Source organism: Enhydra lutris, unplaced genomic scaffold, assembly GCF_002288905.1.
Source record: "Enhydra lutris kenyoni isolate GAN:26980312 unplaced genomic scaffold, ASM228890v2 scaffoldscaffold5, whole genome shotgun sequence".
Taxonomy (NCBI): domain Eukaryota; kingdom Metazoa; phylum Chordata; class Mammalia; order Carnivora; family Mustelidae; genus Enhydra; species Enhydra lutris.
The window spans coordinates 2,347,012-2,367,796 of record NW_019154089.1 but is presented as its reverse complement, the minus strand read 5'-3'; the positions used below and the strand labels follow the sequence as shown (position 1 = coordinate 2,367,796).

At 44.3% G+C, this 20,785-nt stretch overlaps 1 protein-coding gene across 1 annotated transcript in view; it reads right to left on the bottom strand.

Annotated features, from left to right (window-relative positions):
• Positions 1 to 12,323: 12,323 nt before the first annotated feature.
• LOC111140989 (eukaryotic translation termination factor 1) overlaps positions 12,324 to 20,785 on the bottom strand; it is a 30,901-nt gene continuing 22,439 nt past the window's right edge. Inside the window, exons 5-11 of the mRNA XM_022493282.1 lie at positions 20,105 to 20,243; positions 19,114 to 19,304; positions 17,421 to 17,550; positions 16,681 to 16,836; positions 16,252 to 16,316; positions 15,301 to 15,448; positions 12,324 to 14,640 (exon numbers count right to left, since the gene is read on the bottom strand). Coding sequence (XP_022348990.1) covers positions 14,558 to 14,640; positions 15,301 to 15,448; positions 16,252 to 16,316; positions 16,681 to 16,836; positions 17,421 to 17,550; positions 19,114 to 19,304; positions 20,105 to 20,243 — 912 coding nt within the window. The 3' untranslated portion in view covers positions 12,324 to 14,557. The remainder of the gene's footprint in view (positions 14,641 to 15,300; positions 15,449 to 16,251; positions 16,317 to 16,680; positions 16,837 to 17,420; positions 17,551 to 19,113; positions 19,305 to 20,104; positions 20,244 to 20,785) is intronic.

Here is a 20,785-nt window from a genome sequence, read left to right as displayed (position 1 = left end):
TACCCATCTCTTGTTGAAATGTGTGGGTGTGGTACTGACAGCAGGTGTAGGAGGGGATGGTGTCCTAGATACCAGATTCTGGCTGTGATGAGAACTTCAACTTCCTATACGTTCTTTTTGCCCTTGCTGGACGGTCCAGGTCACCTATGCTCCAGGGTAGGTAGAGTAGAGCAGCAGCAGGTAAGACAGGTCACCTGGATGGTAGTGGAACTAAGAAAAGGGAGTATTAGGGACACACACACACACACACACACACACACACACACACACTCCTCTGGTAAAGGTATCAAATCTTGGCAGTAAGGCCCCAGAGAAGCCAAAGAAAGGACCAGAAGAACAGCCAGCTACTCAAACCCTTCCTATTTTCTTCTCCCACCTCCCTGCTGGGAAAGTGCACAGAGAAAGTCAATTAAGCATCAACTCCCTGTCAGGCACTTTACACACACACATAGATACACACACACACACACACACACACATTCCATTGCATTTGCTTATCACTACAACCTCACGAATCAGGAATTATTATCTCAATTTCACTTATGAGGAAATTGAGATTCAGGGAAGGTAAGTACCTTCCCAGCATCAACCAGTTGATATGGGGAGAAGCTGGAATTGGAACCTTCTCTATGTGAATCTCACAGACTCGAAAGGAAAACTAGACCTTAAAGTTGCCCTATTTTCTTCGGGAAAGATCTCTTCTGAACCCGTCGCCTCCCATACAGCCCTTCATCCAGGTTCCCAGGAGTTGCCCGGGGAGAGGCTTAAGGGACACAGGCATCAGGTGACTGGAAAAACCGGCCCACCTCCCCCGCCCCTTTCAATTGTTAGGGTGACAGAACCGCCAAGGAGGGCCTTACTCGCTCGAGGACATGCTTAACGGGAAGCCTCTCATTTTCGAAGAGGAAACTGAGGCTCAGAGGCGAAGCCGCCGTACCCAAGGTCACAGAGCGAGTGCCTGGAGGAGCTGGAAATCCAACTCCGCCAGGCCAGGCGTCTAAGCCGGGCTGGATTCCCCGCCGCGCCGGCCCCCGAGAGCTCCCTGCTGCCCCCCCATTCCTGTGGCCCCCGCCCGAGGAAAGGGTGGAAGAGGAGGGGACCGCTGGGGGGCGCCGGCCGCGGCCAGGAAGGGGCCCGGCTGCTCAGCGTTCGGTGGTGGTGGTGCCGCGGCGCGGCGCGGCTCGGCGCCGGAAGCGGCCTCCATTCCGGGCGCACGGCCCGCCCCCGGCCCACCCCCTCCCGCCCCTCGCCATGTTTGGCGCTTCCTCCCCGGGCCCTACAAGGCGCTTCCTCCGTGTCCGAGGACCATACAAGGCGTTTCCTTCCCGGCGCGTCTGGCAGACGGCCCGCGGGCGGCTGTGGGCGGGAGCCAGCGGTCGGGAGACACGCTGCCAAGGAGGGGGCGGCCGGCGGCGCTGGGAACGCGCGGCTTGGCCTCCTCGCGGCCGGTCCTGGCTGAGGTAAACGCGAACAGGCGGACTTGGGAGTCTACGTGCAGGCAACGTGCTTTCTTTCGTCCCCAGAAGGGCTCAGGTTCCCACCAGCCCCACAGGTTTCATTTTTTTGCCCCCCTGCCCTCCTCCATTTCTGAGCACAGCACACTTTGCTGCAGAACCCTCCGCGGCTCCCAGCCTAGGGCCAGAAGCCCAAACAACCAACTGGCGTGAGGGCCTGCCGCTCCTCCCTTGCTGCTCCTCTTGTTGCAAGTGGCTGTTTGGTGTTTGTCCTTTTCGCCCTCCTTGCTGTTTCTTGCGAGTCTTCCCGCCTTTACTAGAACTGTCGGCTCTGTCAGGAATGCCCTTCTCACACCATTCTGGGAGAACTGCTACTCATCCTTTACTTGGTTGAGACATGTTGGCCATCTGGAAATCCTTCCCATCCCCAACTCCTAGGCATGTTATGTGTAATAACAGTATTGTACACCGTTTGTTTATTGAGGCTGCTATTTGATCTCACTCATCATTGCATTCCTGATGCCTAGCTCAGTGAGAGTTTTGTTTTATCTGGGTGAGGAGAAAGAGGGAAAAGACTCTCTTTAGACCCCAGTGCCGTTTCACCATGGACAGGGGTACCTGACTTTAGATCTGGCCCCTACCACCCTGTGCTCCCTGTGGTTTCTTCAGCCCCAGAACTCTGCATAAATAGTTTGACTCTGTAGGGAAGGTTGGAGGGATGATGTGGGGGAGCCAGAGGGGGCAGGTGTACATCTTCTGTGGGTCTGAGGTCTGGAGCAGTGCACACCGGCTGCCCCCACCACTCTGGAAGGCCCCCGGTTATTCAGCCTGACAACTCTGGTTTATCCACTGCAGGAACCAGCAGCAAGTCCTTACAGGCCTTCCCTGCAGCACCTCCAGGGACTTAAACCTGGCCCTGCCACGTGGTTACCCTGATCTGTCTGCCTGGAGATGAGCAAAGGTCACAGAGAGGGACCAGACCTCAGCAGACCAAACCAGCAGCCTCTCCTGAACCCCTACCCCCCAGCTCTTCCAGAAGTGCAACACGTCATCAGCATGCAGGCTTTCTGCTGGACCGGTGAGCGCCTGATTGTTGTGCCTCAGGTGAGGCAGGGAAAGAAAAGCTCAGCTTGGGGTTGAGTCAGGCAGGGAATATGCCCCGGAAAGGGCTTCTTGTGCCAAGCAGCCTTTGGGCTTGATTGCTCACAGGCTTCCACTTTCTTGGTTGTGCACATTTGTGTATATGAGCGTGTGCACACTTGCCCTTACACACTTGCTTATGCTTGCTCACACTCGCGCGCGTGCGCGCGCGCGCGCACACACACACACACACACACACACTGTATAAGGTTGAAGGATAATGAGCTTTGTTGGTCTCCCTGACTCCAGGTAGTCTGAGTGCCTGTGAATTGAATGGAGAGGAGATGAACTCTAAGGTTTAGGACTGAGGGTTTAGGGCTTAGATTTTGTGGGGGGAAATACCCCAAAACAACAAACTGGGTTTCAGGGCCTGGGCTGCATACCCAGGGCCTTTGATGCCTCTGGCCTTGTTTTTCCATCTGAGGCTGCAGGCCCCCAGCAGCCTCCTCTTCCCAGCCACTGTCTAGGATTGTGGGTAATGTAGTCCAGAGGCCAGCCTCTCTGTGGTGCTGGTTCCTGCCCTCCCCTCCTCTCCTTCCCCTTGCCAGCCACCACCCCCTTCTGCTCCAGGCTGAGGGCAGCACAGGGTGAGAAGGCGGAGCTTTCTCCTTGCAAGGCTGGGAGATCCCCTGCTGGAAACCAGCAATCTATTTATAGCTGAGCCTAGCAGAGGGGGAAGGCCTGAGAGAAGCCAGGGAGCTCCAGCAGCCTTCTCTCTAGCTACAGAATTTGCAGGAACCCCAGGCCTCTGCTGGGCAGGCCTTGTGTTCTATTCTGGGTGAAAGAGCTTTGAGCCTCAGAAAGTCCTATGAAGCAGTAGGGGTCCTCCGCTGCTCCCTGCTTTGAGAGAAGTAGATTACTACGGTGGCCCTTGGACCTGGCTTTTGGGCCTCTCTAAGGTGGGAGTATTTGGAACCTGAGAATTGATAAGGTGAGACTTTTTGCAGAAAAAGCCAGTGTGACACCCAGTATAATGGTTGCCTGGTATTTCTATGCATTTTTGTTATTGTTTTCCTCTGCTTGCTTTCTCAACTAAGTTATATTATCTTTAAGCACAGGAACTAAACCTTTTCTTGGCACCAGTCCCCTCTTCATTCAGTTACAGGTGATCTTGCCAAAAGCAAAACCAAACCCTCCCTTACCAAGACTGGGTTGGATGCGATTTTTAGTCCCCCTACTGCCCAATCCTTCCAGTGCCCTGTGCCTTTCTCATCAAAGTTTTACTTGACTGGATTCCTCACTAGATTGGGCATTCCTTGCTGACATGGATTGTGTCTCTGTTGTTGACTAAAATAGCACCCATTGCCTGTCATCATAAACAATTATTGGATGAATATAAATGAATGAATATGAGCTTATGATAGCCAATATTGTTTGTGGAGTACTTGGTACATGCTTCACTCTCACCTTTAATCACAGTGTTTTACAGGTTGGAAAACAGCTCCAGCCATGTAACTGTCTTTCACCAAGATCTTGATAGAGTTAGAACTGTGATAGGAATTGGTATCTTACTTCATCGTAGTGCTTAACTATTGTAAGAGGCTGCCCTTATGGTGGTACCCAGCAGGAACATCTGGCTCCCAAACAGCAAGATGGAGGAGATGGTTAGATGAGGTGGACAGACATGTTTGAACTGGCCTCACCCCATGACACAGCTAGTGTAGCCAGCCAGGAGAGCTGCCAGGGAATCCTCCTAAGAAACTTAATGAGACAGACCTCTGATCTGCTAGAGGGTAAGTCCTGAGGCAGTGGCCATGGGGGCTGGAGATGACAGACGGGTTCTGGAGGCTGAGCAGTGGTGTTTGGGGACTCCTCAGATATTACCAGGGACCTCTTATTTCTGAATCCAGTGGATTTTTTTAGTCCTCATCTTACTTCAGTAATTTTCAGCAGCATTTGACTTGTATGTGATCATCTCTTCCTGAAGCCCTCTTTTTCATGGCTTGATAAACAGTGTTCTACTTGGATGTTAAGTGTTCCAGTACTTCAAGACTCAGCTCCACACTGTCTTCTCAAAATATGAAACAAATTTCAAAAATCTGCATTGTCATCCTCCTGCCTAAAACACCTGAATGACTTTTCATAATCTTCAGAATAAAGTTTCAAGTTCTCAGCAAGGCCTTGGAGCTAGCCTGTTCTGTGCTTGCTGGCCTCTCTTCTAGTTTCATCTTCTGTTGCACTCCTCCTTCATTCTCTGAGCTTCCTCCACACTGGTCTTCACCTACCTCCTCAACTGTACTCTCCCCCTCCTTCCCAAGTGTTGGGATGTTCCTCATCTTTGCCTAGTTAACACCTTTGTGCTTAGTTCAAGAGTCATTGTTCTTTTTTTAAATTAAAAAAATTTTTTTTAAGAGATTTTATTTATTTATTTGACAGAAAGAAATAATAAGTAGGCAGAGAGGCAGGCAGAGAGAGGGGGAAGCAGGCTCCCCCCCGAGGAGAGAGCCCGACGTGGGGCCCGATCCCAGGACCCCGAGATCATGACCCGAGCCAAAGGCAGAGGCCCAACCCACTGAGCCACCCAGGCACCCCAAGCGTCATTGTTCTTAGAAAAGCTTTCTCTGGGCTCTCTGGCTGGGTCAGAGTCCTGTGCAACAGACTTCATATGTGTTCATTGTAATAGGAATTTCACATTGCTTGGACTGATCCACTAGCCTGAAAGCCCACTGGGAAGGCAGTTGTGGTCTTTTGCTCCTTACTGTATTGTAGGGTCTAGGACAATGCTTGGCTGGGGGTAGTCACTTATTTTATGTAACAAACGGAAGAAACAATTTATTTAACAAAACACTCTTATGTTAAATTTGAAGGAGGCAAAAGAGAAGTTGAGTAAATTTAAATTATCACGTAGTTAGTAAGTGGCAGAGTTGGGACATAGTTGTCTGGTTCCAGTCCATGTGTTCTTAACTCCCTGACCTGTGCTGCCTCTCTACCTGTTAAGTACTTTTTGAAAATAAAGAGAATGGAAGAAGGGAAGAAGAAGGGTATCTGAGAAACAACGGGACTCCTTCTGTCTCCACTCATGGAAATGGCAGAGTTGGAGATTAAGAATGAAAGATTAGGGGAGTTTGTGTGGCTCAGTGGGTTAAGCATTCAATTCTTGATTTCAGCTCAGGTCATAGTTTTAGGGTGGTGAGATTGAGCCCTGCATGAGGCTCTATGCTCAGCATGAGGTCTGCTTAAGATTCTTTCTCTCCCTCACACCCTCTCTCCACACCCTCCCCTTCTCTCTCTTTGGAAAAAGAATGAAAGGTTATGATGCTAGCTGTGCTTGTAGTGAGCATAGTATAATTATAGAATTGTCCAATCACTGTGTTGTACATCTGAAGCTAATGTGACATTGTGTCAACTATGTTTCAGTTAAAATGAAACATTAGAATAGAATAAACAAGTCTAGAGGAAAAAAAAGAATGAAAGATTACATTCTATCAAAAGAGCTGTAGGAGTGGCTAATCACATGAAGAGATGCTCAACATCATTAGTCATCAGGGAAATGCAAATGAAAACCAGAATGACACCAGCAATGAACAATCTAAAAAGGAAATCAAGAAAACAGTTCTATTTATGGTAGCATTCAGAAGAATAAAATACCCAGGAATAAACTTAACCAAGGAAGTGAAAGATTTGTACATAGTTGAAGGAAACTAAAGACCTAAATAAATGGAAAGACATACCATATTTGTGGATTGGAAGACTTAATATCTTTAATACGGCAATACTACCCAAAACAATCTACAGAGTCAGTACAATCTGTGTCAAAATTCCAGTGGTCTTTCTTGGAGAAATGAAAAAGCTGATCCTCAAATTCATAATGGAATTACAAGGAGACCTCCCAATGCCTCAGTGTGTTTACCAACCTGGAAGATCTTTGAACCCCATAATTTAGAAAGGGTTTTAATGGAAACACCATTACACAGACATTATTGATTAAATCATTGACCATTGGTGATTAACTTAACCTCCAGACCTCCCTTCTTGCCTAGTGGGGCTGAACATTCCAAAACCTGATTAGGCCTTTCTGGCAACCTGGCTCCATCCTGAAGCTATCTAGGGGGACCCTGCCACCAGTCATCTCATTAGCATATGAAATGCACTCATCACTATGGAGATTTCAAGGGTTTTAGGAGCTATGTGCCAGTACCTGGGGAAAGAGACCAAATATATATTTCTTAATGTATCACACTCCTCAACAATAAAAAGGAGTAAACATGTAATAACATGGATGTTTCTAAAAAGTTCATTTAAAAGGAGCTAAACCAAATAAGTGTAACCATGTAAAAGACTACATGTTGTACTTGTCTAGTAATACAGAGTTTCTAGGAAAGGCAAACAGATCAGTGGTTGGGTAGGGCTGGGAGTGGGAGCAGGATTGACTGCAGAAGGGCACAAAACCCTTTTGGGGCAATGGACGCTGGATTGTGTTTGTGCAATTGTACAGATTTATTCCAAAGAATCACTAAACTATATTTACAGTGGGTGAACTTTAAGGTTTTTAAATTATACCTCAATAAAGCTGTAAATAAACAATAACAAAAAATGATAGCTGGGTGAAAATAATCAGTGTCCTGAAATCTGAGCGGCATCCTGGTCTTTGGATCAAGACAGGACCAACCCCTCTGCCTCTCCAAACCTACTTATCTCTCCAGGCTCCCCCCCCTGCTTACCAGGCAGGTCAGGTAGTCCCAGATGAAGTGGGAGCCATTCTGCCTATCCCTTCTCTTCTAACACTCCTCACTCTGTCATTCCTTGCTACCTACCTCTGCTCCTGAAGGACAGGGATAATGCCTGCGTTGTTCACCACTGTATCCCAGCATCTTGCACAGGCCCATCACACAAGATAGGTCTCTAAATGCTTAAATGAAAGAATAAGACCAGGTTAACCTAAATCTAATTTAAGGAATGGTGTGGCAGTGGACTGTGTCTGTGGAGTCAGAAAGCTGAGGAGATTGGGTTTTTGAGGGCCTTTGCTCAGTTGCCAAGGGAAGGGCAAACCCCTTCCTTCTGTGCTACCTATCTTCAGAATTAGAGTTTGATAGGGGTGTAAGGGGGGGCCTCCAGCCCTGAGTACAGAAATGCAACATTATCTAAAGGAACTTCACCTCCTCTTCCCTAGATGACATCCTGCCCTATTACTGATAGAGTCCTTTTCTGGAGGCCTTTCAGTGGGGATTGTATCATGAGATGGTTGGTCCATCCCATCCCTTGGACAGCCTAGGCAGAGAATGTATGCGGCTCTGGATGGCCATGTAACGTGGGGCAGGTGTCCCCACATCACACTGGTTATTCCTCCTTCTTAATCCTGCTCCGATCTCCCACCTACCTTCCCCCCATGTGGCAGATTGTCCCTGCTTCGTTGCCTTTACCTTAGAAGATCCTTGACATTCCTTGGAGAGCCTCTGTCTGAGGTTTCCACCCTCCTTTCTTGGTCTGCAGCCTCCCCTGGGAAATGGGCTTGCCCTCCAGGTTTCCTTTGTTTGGGGATGGAGAACTGAGCAGAAGGGGCTGAAGCCAGGGTATCTCAGCAGAGTGGAAAAGCTGGAAGTCTGACAGGGAAACCTAGATTGGGCTAATCTGGAACCCTGGGGGCTGGAGAAGCAAGTTAATCTACCCACTCAAGCCAATCCTGACTCACAGGGAAGTGACTTCAAAACAGCTTTCATAACCCCACCTGGATGTTGGCCACATTTCCCCTCCCAGCTCTGTCTTTGGCATCAAGCCATTTACTCTCTGATCTTCCCTGTTCTCATCCCTGACAAGGGGGAGAATGGAATTTTGATGAAGAATAACAAGATCATCCATATGTTAATAGCAAAGAATTTGGAGCTATAACATCAGGTGTTCATGTTGGCTTTGCTCATTTGCTGCACAAGCATGACAGGTCATTATGTTGTCTCTGGGGTTCAGCTTTCTTCTCTCTTTCTCTCTTCTTAATTTATTTGACAGAGAGATAGCACAAGTAGGAAGAGCGGCAGGCAGAGGGAGAGGGAGAAGCAGGCTCTCCGCTGAGCAGGGAGCCCGATGTGGGGCTTGATCCCAGGACCCTGGGATTATGACCTGAGCCAAAGGCAGAGGCTTTAACCCACTGAGCCACCCAGGTGCCCCAGCTTTCTTCTCTTTTTAATGAGGGGATTGAAGTAGCAAGGTCCCCTTCAAATACTAAAATTTTGATTCTTTAAGAAGTGAAAGTATGGGGCAACAGAAGAGTTGTATAAGGGTGTGACAGTAGACAAAGGACTAGAATATCTAATGACACTGTTGTCCTGAGAATGGGCTCTAGGGTCTGAGGTACAGCTCTGCCTCCTTCCCATCATCCCTAGGGTTGTTCACTAAGCTAGGGGTCAAGGGCCCCCAAGAAGCCCTGTACTTTACATGGCCTTATCTCATCCATCTAGCATCAGACCAACCCCAAAGTGATTTTCTTTTAATATATATATATTTTAAATAATTTTTTAAAAAAGATTTTATTTATTTGACAGAGATCACAAGTAGGCAGAGAGGCAGGCAGAGAGAAAGGAGGAAGCAGGCTCCCCGCTGAGCAGAGAGCCCGATGCGGGGCTCGATCCCAGGACCCCGGGACCATGACCCGAGCTGAAGGCAGAGGCTTTAACCCACTGAGCCACCCAGGCGCCCCATCTTTTAATATATTTTTTAAGTAATCTGTAGAGATTGTACCTATTGTGGGGCTTGCACTCAACCCAGAGATCAAGAGTCACATGCTCTACTGACTGAGCCAGTCAGGTGCCCCCAACCCCAGAGTGATTTTATCTCTGAGGCATGTGACAGCAGCTCCTCTCATGGTCCTGCCTCTGCTCTCCTTTGTAACCTGGGCCAGGTGGCAAAGACTGGATAAGGATTTCTCCTGGGCTGTAAACCCTATGGCAGAACTAGCTTCTAAATGATGACATCTGAGTCAAACCCAAATCCTGAGTGAAAACCAAACTTGAATGAAGAACTAAACCAAAGTTGTGTTTTAAATACCTTGTGAACCAGTTTGAATCTAAATACTCATCATCACACTGTTTTATAATGGATGTTCATGATGATTCTAAACTGTTAAAGATAGTTAAATAATGCTTTTTCACCTCTATATTTCTGAAATTTCACAATTTTTCTATTATAAACCCTTGATACTTCAATGTGTATTTTCTAAGAAAAAGGGTATTCTCTTACATAACCACAGTAGAGTTATCAAATTCAGGAGATTTAACATTGATACAGTACTTTTTGTCTAGAGTCCACATTCCAATTTCTTTAATTGTCCTGCTGATGACATATTAAGAGCAGGGGCAGATGCCCTAGTCTCTGAGAAATTCCATTTTGTGTGTACATTCTTCTCTGAAGATGTTGAATCAATTACAGGGATCTTTTAGAGAGTCCAAGGAAGCTCCTTTTATCCATCAACTGTGGTGCTGGGTTGACCAGTCAAAACTTGTATGTGTTGAGGGAAGGATAGAATTGCTAGATGGGTACCTTCCAGATGAATCTGAGCTGTTGGTTGTCCCTGAAAGCACAAGGGCTGGTGAAATGAGTCCACATATCTTCTTAGCAGTACCAGCCGACTGTTCTCTCCCTTCTTGAGTGAGGAATGATCTGCATTTACATTGGCTTTGTAACCACATAGACTTGTCTTTGAGTTCCAGATTTTGTCACTTAGTAGCTTATGAACTTGGATGGGCAGATATAAAACAATATCCACCTCATTGCTTTTCTAAGGATTAAATGAGATGATGCTCGTGACACAGTACTTGTGTCCGGTAACAGTTCAACCAATGTTGGTGATTGTAGTTATTTTACAAATGGGTAGCTCAAAGCCCAGATTGAGACTCCTGGGTTCTCCCTGATGTTTGGTCATCCCTACATCCTTTAGTAGTTTGCCCTCTACATTTCTCAAAAATTTAAGGTAAACAAGCTGTCCCAGGTACCTCTTAATGCCGGTCAGAAATCTCCCCACCAGAAGCAACAAATTCATTCCACAGCCGGTATCCTTAACTCTAGCACCACCTCGTGGTTGCCAGTGCAGACTCACCCTGGCTACTTCCAGAGGACCAAGGTTGATAGTATAGGACCATTGGAGACAGCTCCCATCTGAACGCTTGCAAAATGCCAGGCACCGTACTATGCATTTCACATGCTTACTGCATTTAATCCTTGACAGTCCTTATGGAATAGGCATTATTACAGGTAGGGAAATTGCTGTTCAGAGACATTAAAATAATTAGCCAAAGTGTCACTGTCAGATTTGCTCACCATGATGCTACCCTTGATAGCATTAAGGCTTTTAAGGCTCTTTAGAATCACAGACTTCCTTACCCTGGTGGGGAAACTAAGGAATAGGGACTTAGCTGAAATCACAAGGCCAACTTATGCAGAGCCAGAACTAAAGGTGTTTGTCCTAAGAGGTGACTGTCTGACCTGGACTCTTAACTAAGCCCCATGATGAGCCTACCAAGCAATTTCAGATTATACCTGAAACGGCATTCCCAGACAGGGTTTAGAGCTGATTATCAAAGAACCCTGGAGGTGAATTGTTTCCATGTGTACCTCTAGTTTCTGTTATTCAGCCACGTCCTCAGCAACTTTGGCATCCAGTGCTTCCATACCCTTTGGCTGGTCATTTCCTATGTCCCTGGAGGCAGAGTCCCACCAGGGTGGGACTTGGCAGGTGGGAGTCCCAGCAGGCGCTCGCTCAAATTGGCAACAAGGGATAAGCTGGCATGAGGCTTAAATTCCACCTTGGCACTCAGCCCTGAATCGAGTGTGCCTGTCTGGGAGCGTCACAGCATGAGAACCGGAGCCAGAGAACAAAAGATGGCAAACGCTACAGGCCCAGACAGGCAAATACAACAGCCCACGTACCCAGCACTAGTGTGCTGCCTTCCAACTTTTGACTTCAAACAGCACCTAGGGATGCCATTAGGAGGAAAATTATATACCTCCACCATGCACAAGCAAGTCTACCCCTTATCAGAGTGTAACTAGGTTTCATCAAGGCTATCATCTAAATCTGGCAGCACTACTGGTCAATTTGTGAAATGTATTTCCTTAAATAGGGAGAAAGGAAATGCTGCACCACTAGGCTTGGTTTTTTAACTAGGCTCCCTGAAACACCAAATAGGAACCCTAAGCACTTCCATCTTTGGGAAAAGCAAATGAAAATCTGCAAATGAAATTCTCTTCTCTTGACCCAACTTGGAAGGCTTGCTCTTGCATGAGGTTATTACTCTCCTACCTAGTACACCAGGTCTGGGAGAACAAAGCTTACTTAGCTTCTGCTGTTCAAGTCTGGACCATCCCAAGGTAACCAGATGTAGAAAAAGGAGTAACTTTGGAATTAGGCCTGGGGTAAAATCTGGCTTCACCACTGCAGGCCTGTTTCATCAGTTGTAGAATGGGCACACCATCTACCTCCATGAAATCTCAAGTTACATGGGATAACATACTTGAAAGAGCTTTTTAAAGAAGAGGCAGGTTTTCCTTTGGTGCACATATGAATCAGGGAAGCTACAAACTAGATTTGCCCCAGCACCTCCTTCTGATGTTAACTTTGGGATCATGACCCCAGGCATCTTTTGTATATACCTTTCCATAGGCAAACGTAACAAAGAAAACTAAAATCTAAGGCTTGAAAAGTTATTAGCTATTATTACGCCTTGGAGAGCTCACTCATAATATATCTCTGTGGCTCAGACCTTGCCAGGGAACAATCCTAAAGAATCTCAGGCACACAAAGTGTATTCTTAAATATGGTTTAATACTCTTCTCCATTTCTGTACATCACAACACCAAGATTTCGCTGCTTAGGATCTCTCTGTAGAGGCTATAGAGAATGCAAAGGCTACGGTTTTCACCCCCTCTTATTTACGTGTTTGTATGTGTAAGTGTAATACATATCAGTATATATTGATACACACATCAATATATAATGCAATATATATCACCAAAGAGAACACATTGATTAAAGAAATACAAAAATTTGGCATCATTTCCAAACTTAAATAGTAAAAATAAAAACTACAAAAGGAGCTGCATACCCTAAATGTATCGTGAAACAACAAGCATATTCAAAAATGTAAATTTACATCCAATTTCTCTGGTCTTGTCATATCACATTAGACCCATTTACAATGGCAAAACCCTACGGTACTGCTGTGAAGAGAGCATGTTTGCTCGCTCTTGGGTGTTCTGCAAACAAACAGCAGAGCCCAAAGCAAAAGCCTGTTCCGGTGAAGCCTCCCACGTTGGTGAATACCAAAGAATTGACTCTTCTCACTGGGGGTTGAGACATCAGGTTATACATTGAAAGACAGTCATTTGGACCTCAGAGTACAGTGTGAGAACCAGAAGCTTTACAGTTAAGACATACTCCCTTCATTCAAGTGAAACAGGATTATTGGAACGATAGGCAGGTCTGCAACCTGGGAACAAGGAGCTGGTTCAGACCAATAAAGCTACGAGTGACTGAGTCAAGTCAGTGAAGAACAGCAGTCAGGCACTAAAGTGTTAAAAGTACCCAATTTGAAAACCAAATGCACCCCACTACCCTATCAGTGTGGGAATGATACCAATTGACTTTTAAAACCTTTGGTCCTTCAAAGTCCATTTGGTATGCTTTTTTTCATTGCTACCACTGGGCACATCCTATACACTTTATTCACTGTCACCACCTCGGGCACGCCATGACCTTGCATGTCAGCTGAGGTCAAGTCCCACTTAGAGCCCAGCTGTGAAGCATAAGCTTCAGGTTTTTAGGCCCACTTTTAGATCCACCATAGTTAAGTCCTTGGTGCCAGAAGCTGTGTCCCATCCCGTCCCACCCCTGCCCTCCCCACCCCCTCCCATAATTTCTCTTATGAGAGGTGCCTGTTAAGTCCCATATTTGAAACAGATGCTCCAACCCCACCAGGAGGTCAGGGGTTTATAATTACATGCACAGTCATACATGTCTTGTCAGTCGTTCCTGTGAAAAACCTTGCAGTTCATTTGTAAAAAATCAAAACATTCACATAATCTCATGCCATCCAACACAAGGAAAACACGACCACCTCCCTTTTACCAAGGACAGACCCAAGCAAAATAAAATATTCTTTAAATTTCTTTGCGTCCACTTAAATTGCATGTTTTATTTCTCCCAATCCCAGCAATAGCACAGAAGCCCCATCATACCCATCCGAAATTGGTTTCTAGTAGGCTATTATGGGAACCCTTGTCAATGCAACTGATGCTAAGGGTTCCCAAACCCCAGGCACAAATGCGCCTGCAAAACAGGTGGAAGGAAACAGTGCACTTGGCCCAAATGCTTCATATATGTCAGTTTGACTTTGCAATGCAGTTTGCATCCTTGAAACTGACAGTCTGGAGGGGGAAGAGTAGTGTGAGGGAGTGAAGTTCAAATTGCCTCCTATTAGCTCACCCTTTCAACATTAAACAGAGACCAAGAGAGTATGGTTCCAACATTTCACCGCGTGTATTTCTTCTTATGCAGTCTAAGCTGAGAATGCCATGTAAATGGGTCACTGCGAAATGCAGCAATTTAATTTTTCTCCAATCAAAATAAGAAACAAACCAGTATGATCTCATTTCTATTAACTTTTGAAGGTTTACAGCAGTTAAAGTATTTTGATTCTATGTATGAAGGTTAAAAAAATCATTTTTTTTTTTTTTCATAAAATACAAGAGCAACCAATTTCACCATCGAGTAAAAGTAAAAACTGGGATTTTTTAAATTAGTCCAAAGTGGCATTTTAGGAACTTAGTTGTAGGCTGCTGCGCTGACACCATGACAAACCAAAGTGTAGGGTTGGGTCTGGTTTTGTTTCGGTTTTCTTTTCAATATCCAATGCTCATGGATTAAGTTCTGGAAATGTTCCAATTGTAAGGCAGGGATCTGTTTGGATTCCACCACGGGTATGCTCCTTGGGTTGGATGCTGGAGGGTGAGGCACGTTTTGCCGGACCCATGTCGACTACCTAGTAGTCATCAAGGTCAAAAAATTCATCATCTCCTCCTTGGTATTCCATTCCCTGGAAATCTACTCGGTACCGCAAGATACCTGGGGAAGCAAATCAAAGAGTAAATCACCTATGTTTACAGGATGGTGAAGGTTCACTTCAATAAGCAATTTGTAGGGGCACCTAGGTGGCTCAGTTGGTTAAGTGACAGCCTTTGGCTCTGGTCATGATCCTGGAGTCCCAGGAGTCTGCTTCTCCCTCTGACTTTACCCCCTCTTGTGCTCTCTCTCTTTCTCTCCCTCTCAAATAAATAAAATCTTAAAAAAAAAAAAAAAAAAAAAAAAAAAAAGGAATTTGTAGAATTATAGTAAACAGATGATAATAAAAAATGGTCCTAACCATGGGGTGCCTGGGTGGTGGCACTGTTGGTTGGGTGTTTTGACTCTTGGTTTAGGCTCGGGTCAGGTTGTGATGTCCAGGTGGTGGATCAAGCCCTATGTCAGGCTCGCGCTCAGCACAGAGTCTGCTTGGGTTTGTGTCTCCATTTCCCCGTCCCTCCTCACCATGCACATATACTCTCCTCTCTCTCAAATCTTTAAAAAAGGGTCCCAACCAAGGAACGTGCAACCATGTGTTGCCTCAATCTCCTGCCATGGTCAATGATAAGCCACTCTGCCTGAAGTAACTTGACTTTTCGATAACCAGGAAAGCTTTGGCTTGAGACCCTGGCCTTAAGTTTATTTTCCTTAGTTGCTACTCACCTCCAATTCCACCAAATCCTTTCACAAACTGGGATCCTTCTTGTGACTTATCTGTGACAATTTCCAACGTAGCTCCAAATTTTTTATAGTTGTTAGCAAACCATTCCAGCAGGGGCATGCTCTCAATCAGCTCATGTTCTTGTCCTGTCTATAAGGGCGACCATGAGATACCAAAAAAATGGATCAGGCTATACCAAGACTTAGCGGCCCTATCCTCCCCATCCATCATTATTATCATTCTTCCTCTCATTAAGTGGGTATACAACTCCCTCTCTCTCTGAACTGTGGTTTCTACTGACATAATTCTAATAGCACAGAAGTTCTATTTTAAATAACATTCCTCCTCAGGCTCTGTTTCACTGATGAAATGTCAACACACACTTCTGGTGGTTCCTGTTGTTATTTCTAAAGTCAGGCTGTCGTAAAGTGTCTCCAGGTAGCACTCATTTAACAACCAAGAAGAGATGCAACAGAACTGGTTTAGGAGTAGCCTTGTTAAAAAACAAAGTCCTTTAACTCCCAATTTGAGGAAGCTACTATCCTTAAGGGATCTGTGCCAGGCGGGGGAGACTTTACTACAGTGATGCATTTAGACTAAACCTGCAGAAGGTATTTCAGTGTAAGAGCTGAGCAAGTAAGTGAAGAAAGCAATACAGATTCACAGTGCAGAAGAGGCACTAGTCGGTCAAATCTTCTCTACTCTTTCAAGAATGAGAATGCTTAACTACTCTAAAAATAATGAACCACCATAACCATGCCATGGCCTCCTTCCTTGGGAGTCAGAGTGGTGTGGAACAGTTAAGAGGTGATCACCTCCTGCTGCCCCCAACCCCCAAGTGCCAATAGCATGGAATTTGGTTTCCCAAGGTGGATGCTCTTATGTTGCCAGTGCTCTAACATGGATTTATGTTTCCCTGCATGTACCAGCAAACTAGGAAAACAACCACATACCTCTTTGTCTGTGAAATGAGATTTATCCTTCTCTTGTTCTGGAGTTAGATAGAGAATTTTCTCCTCTGCAGTATTAGGAAAAAATGTGTTAACCTGGTTTTCATATACTAACAGATGTAAGTCTCATGAGGTAAGTGAAGCTAGATAAAAGGGTTTCTGAACTCCTATCAACCTTCTTTTCATAAACATACTAGTCTGCATGTACTGTGTGTCTACCAGGTACAATGCTCTTACCATACATAAACACCAAAGACTTCAAGATGCAGTTCTTTTCCTCAGGAAATGTAACAGTCTTAAGCAGACATTTATCAGTTAAAGCAAAACAATTTATGAAGACTAAAGCCACCTTCCCCAAATCTCCACCTCAAGTTCCAGAACAAAGAGCTCACTAACAAAAAGCAATCTTACTTTATTTTCTAATTCTCATACCTTCTGTGCCTTGGCAATGAAGAACGTATCTCATGATATCCAGATTTTCATAGACTATTAGAATCTCTACAGCTCCCATTTCTAAAGCCTTTAGTGTATCTTCAACTCCAAAACAGTACTTGCCCGTGTCCTGGCTGATTTCATCAAAGTATCGTCCTGTGATTAGGAACAGGTCAGTAAGTACATATATTAAAATTTCCTTTGTAGATAGACTTTCTTGCTCAAAATCCGAGAGAAAAAAAAAAAATCAACTCAAAAATGAGTTACGTGCCAGAAGTCAGTGAAAAATGATTACCACTCTAGTTGAGGCTCCAGAATTCCACTCAAGAGGTTAAGGGCTGGGCCAAATACACAGCCATTTGGAAAAGTATGTGTGCTCCGTTAAATCAGAAACAAAGCCAAATAATGGCCAGATTAATCTCTATTTGGGCTCTCTATTCATCACTCTATTACAAAGGAAAATATGCAAAATAAGACTGAAGTTTGGCTCCAATTGCCAAAGGGTAAAAAAAAAGGACATATAAAGCACATTTATTAGAATTCACAACTAAAAAAAAAAAAAAAAAGAATTAACAACTAAAGGAAGATTAATGATTACACGAGGAAGTTTTTTAATACAACTGCTAAATCTTCCTCTTTTACCTTCTCAGCATCTTGTTACATACATATATCATGTACATACAAACACACACACAAAAACATTTCAGAAAGTAAGTAAATAAATTGCATTTCACTGATACCTATTAATTTCTTCTCTTGAATGAATTTCACGTTGGAGAGGACTTCAGTAGATAACTCAATAGCTTGGTTGAATCCATTTTCGCCACCATAGGAAATATCAACTAATTTTAAAACTTTTGATTGCAACCTCTGACATACACACACACATTTAAAAAAAAATCGTTAGTTTGAAAACACCTTTACTGAGACCACTACTTCTTAATGGCATGCAAAGCTCAGCATTATGAACACTGAAGTCTAAGGGGGAAGAACACAGGGAAAGAACCCAATTTATTCACAAGCAGGTCTCAGTGAGCAACACTGTCAAGGTTAACTTCCCCAGCTAATTATATCACCATTCAATTAGACCTTAAGAGGCCAACTCATTAATCACCAATAAGAAGGAAACGGGGGACTATTAGTCCCTGCCATACTAAATTTGTAGAGTACAATACCACTTCTTTGGTTGAGACTTCTACCGTAATGCTACTCCCTCTCCAGTAGAGCACCTTGGGAATAGTGTTATGTCAGGGCCAAGTTATAAACCAAAAGATCTTTCTGGATTAAATGCTTCAGGCTAATCAGCTCTGTCACACTGCTGGGTTTCACTGCTTTATTTACCTCCAGGCATAAATCAGAAAAAGAGCAGAAAAACTTTTATCCCCTAGTTTCTTTGACATCACACTCCATTTGGAAGCCAATTATGGCAATCCACTAAACTAGGAGCTGGCATAGGACCAGAATGACTCTATATAAAAATGATTGGTTTGGGGCACATCTTCGTTGGTTAAGAGTCTGCCTTCAGCTCAGGGCATGATCCTGGGGTCCCAGAACTGAGCCTTGCATGAGGCTCCCTGCTTGGTGGGGAGTCTGCTTCTCCCTCTGAACCTCACCCTGCTCTTGTGCTTGCTCTCAAATAAATAAATAAAATCCTTAAAAAAAAAAAAAAAGAAATAAAAATGGTTGGTTTTGAAAGATAGAAAAGACCCAGGAAAGTATGGGGGAATCTTTCTTTCTTTAAAAAAAAAAAAAAAAGGACGCCTGGGTGGCTCAGTTGGTTAAGCAGCTGCCTTCGGCTCAGGTCATGATCCCAGTGTCCTGGGATCGAGTCCCACATCAGGCTCCTTGCTCAGCAGGGAGCCTGCTTCTCCCTCTGCCTCTGCCTGCCATTCTGTCTGCCTGCTCTCTCTCCCTCTCTCTCTCTCTGACAAATAAATAAACAAAATCTTTAAAAAAAAAAAAGAACTCCAGGATCATGAACTGAGTTGAAGGCAGACACTTAACCCACTAAGCCACCCAGGTACCCCTGGGGGAATGTTTTTTAAACACCTGGAATTCTGCCTGTTCTGAGGTAGGTTATTTTCTATTTGTTTTTTAGAGCTAGGTTTGTTTTTTTTTTTTTTAAAGACTTTACTTATTTGGCAGAGAGAAAGATCACAAGTAGGCAGAGAGGCAGGCAGAGAGGGGGGAAGCAGACTCCCCACCAAGCAGAGAGGCCAATGCAGGGCTCAATCCCAGGACCCTGAGATCATGACCTGAGCCGAATGCAGAGGCTCAACCCACGGAGCCACCCAGGCACCCCTTTAGAGCTAGGTTTTTAAACATGAAATACATCACTTGAAAACCAAAACAGATGTGCACATCCCAGTACTCAATGGACACACTTATTCCGACCCAACAACATAACTGACAGAGCATCAACTTCTCACTTACCTGATCAAACATATCAGATTGACTTAGTTCAGTTTTAAAGTCAGCTGATCCAGCTAAAACAAGACCAGCCACATTCACTTTGTCCCCAGAAATAAACAGCTGTACAGCAGTCTCAGCTACTTTCCGAACATAGTTATGTCGCTTTTCCATTCTTAAACGAGCAAAACGCAAGGCTGATTGACCTCCTCTACCTTTGACATAAAAAGTGGGGGGGAAAGGGGCCATCATTAAAAAAGTACAAAATAATTTGCTAATTAAAAACTAAATAATCATGTCATTACCCAACAAAAGGACAAACAAAAATCACTACTTCCTTAACTAAATGTTTGGCATAAACTGACATTTTTAGAGAGTAACTACTAATTATTTTATCAAAAGAGAAGCCAAAGGCACCAAGGAGTCATGAGTCATTTCATGATGCTTCTCCCATCCTCTGGATTTATTCCCCTCCATTATACAGTCGACCCCTCTTTAAAAGAAAAACGTTTTATTTTTTAAAGCAATCTCTACTCCCAAAGGTGGGCCTTGAACTTATAACCCAGAGATCAAGAGTTGCATGCTCCGCCAAATGAGCCAGTCACCAGCCCCCGACAGTTGACCCTTAAATAATAAAGGTTTGAATTGTGTGGGTCCACTTATACATGATTTTTTTTTGGATAAATACCAAATAGTTCTGTATTATGTATTTTCTCTTCCATATGATTTTAGTAACATTTTCTTTTCTCTAACTTTAAGAATACAGTACAAAATACAACATAACATACTAACATGTTAATCGACTGTTTACATTAATGCTAAGGCTTCCCAGGAACAGGTTATTAGTAGGTAAGTTTTGGGGGAGGCAAAAGTTAAATATGCATATATTCAATAAAAGTTATGTGCAGCTGGGTTGGTGCTGTTAACCCCCACACTTTTAAAGGGTCAACTGTAGTATTCGTTTCCTTATTGCTAGACACAAGGAAAGTGGGCTCATGTTCTCTTCCTGTGTTACCATGTTTCTTTGGGAGATCCACAGTGAATTTGTGCAGGACTTCTCTTGTGTTTCCTTGGAGTGTGCCAAAAAGTGCACCACTACCATCTATTACAATGAAGCCAAACTTGCTGTCATCTGAAAGTAGTGCTGTAAGAGCCTGGAAAGCAAACGTAAGTACCATACAATAAATCCCAAAGCTTTTCTAGGGTCAAGACAAAGTCTAAAAGGACATATGCAAGCACTTTCACCCCATCCAAGATGGTATGAATACTTAGAAAAGCCATTTTATGGAATAAGTTAGACTTCAGTTATAACTAACCCATACGTACAATTTTTAACCAGATGCAGGAAAAAAAGCAACAGAGATCTAGGGTTTTTATTCTAGTCCTTGATTTGATTTAGAGTGATGGCAATCCATGGAACATCACGTTCAAATTTAAAGTCTAACCTCAAAAAACCAAACCAACAACAACAAAAAAAAACCAACCTCCAAAAGCTACTTTCTGTACAACCCCAGCATCAACAGGCAGTATTCATTATAGCAAAGAGTATCCTATAAATCAACTCTACAGAGTAGGGCTCCAGGAGTAAAAAAATACCAGGAAAAAAGTCTATAAAAAGATCTAGTTTTGAGATGTTTCACTTAACTCCTATGTCTTGAGCATCCTTAATGATATCAGGATATAAAAATCTTATTTT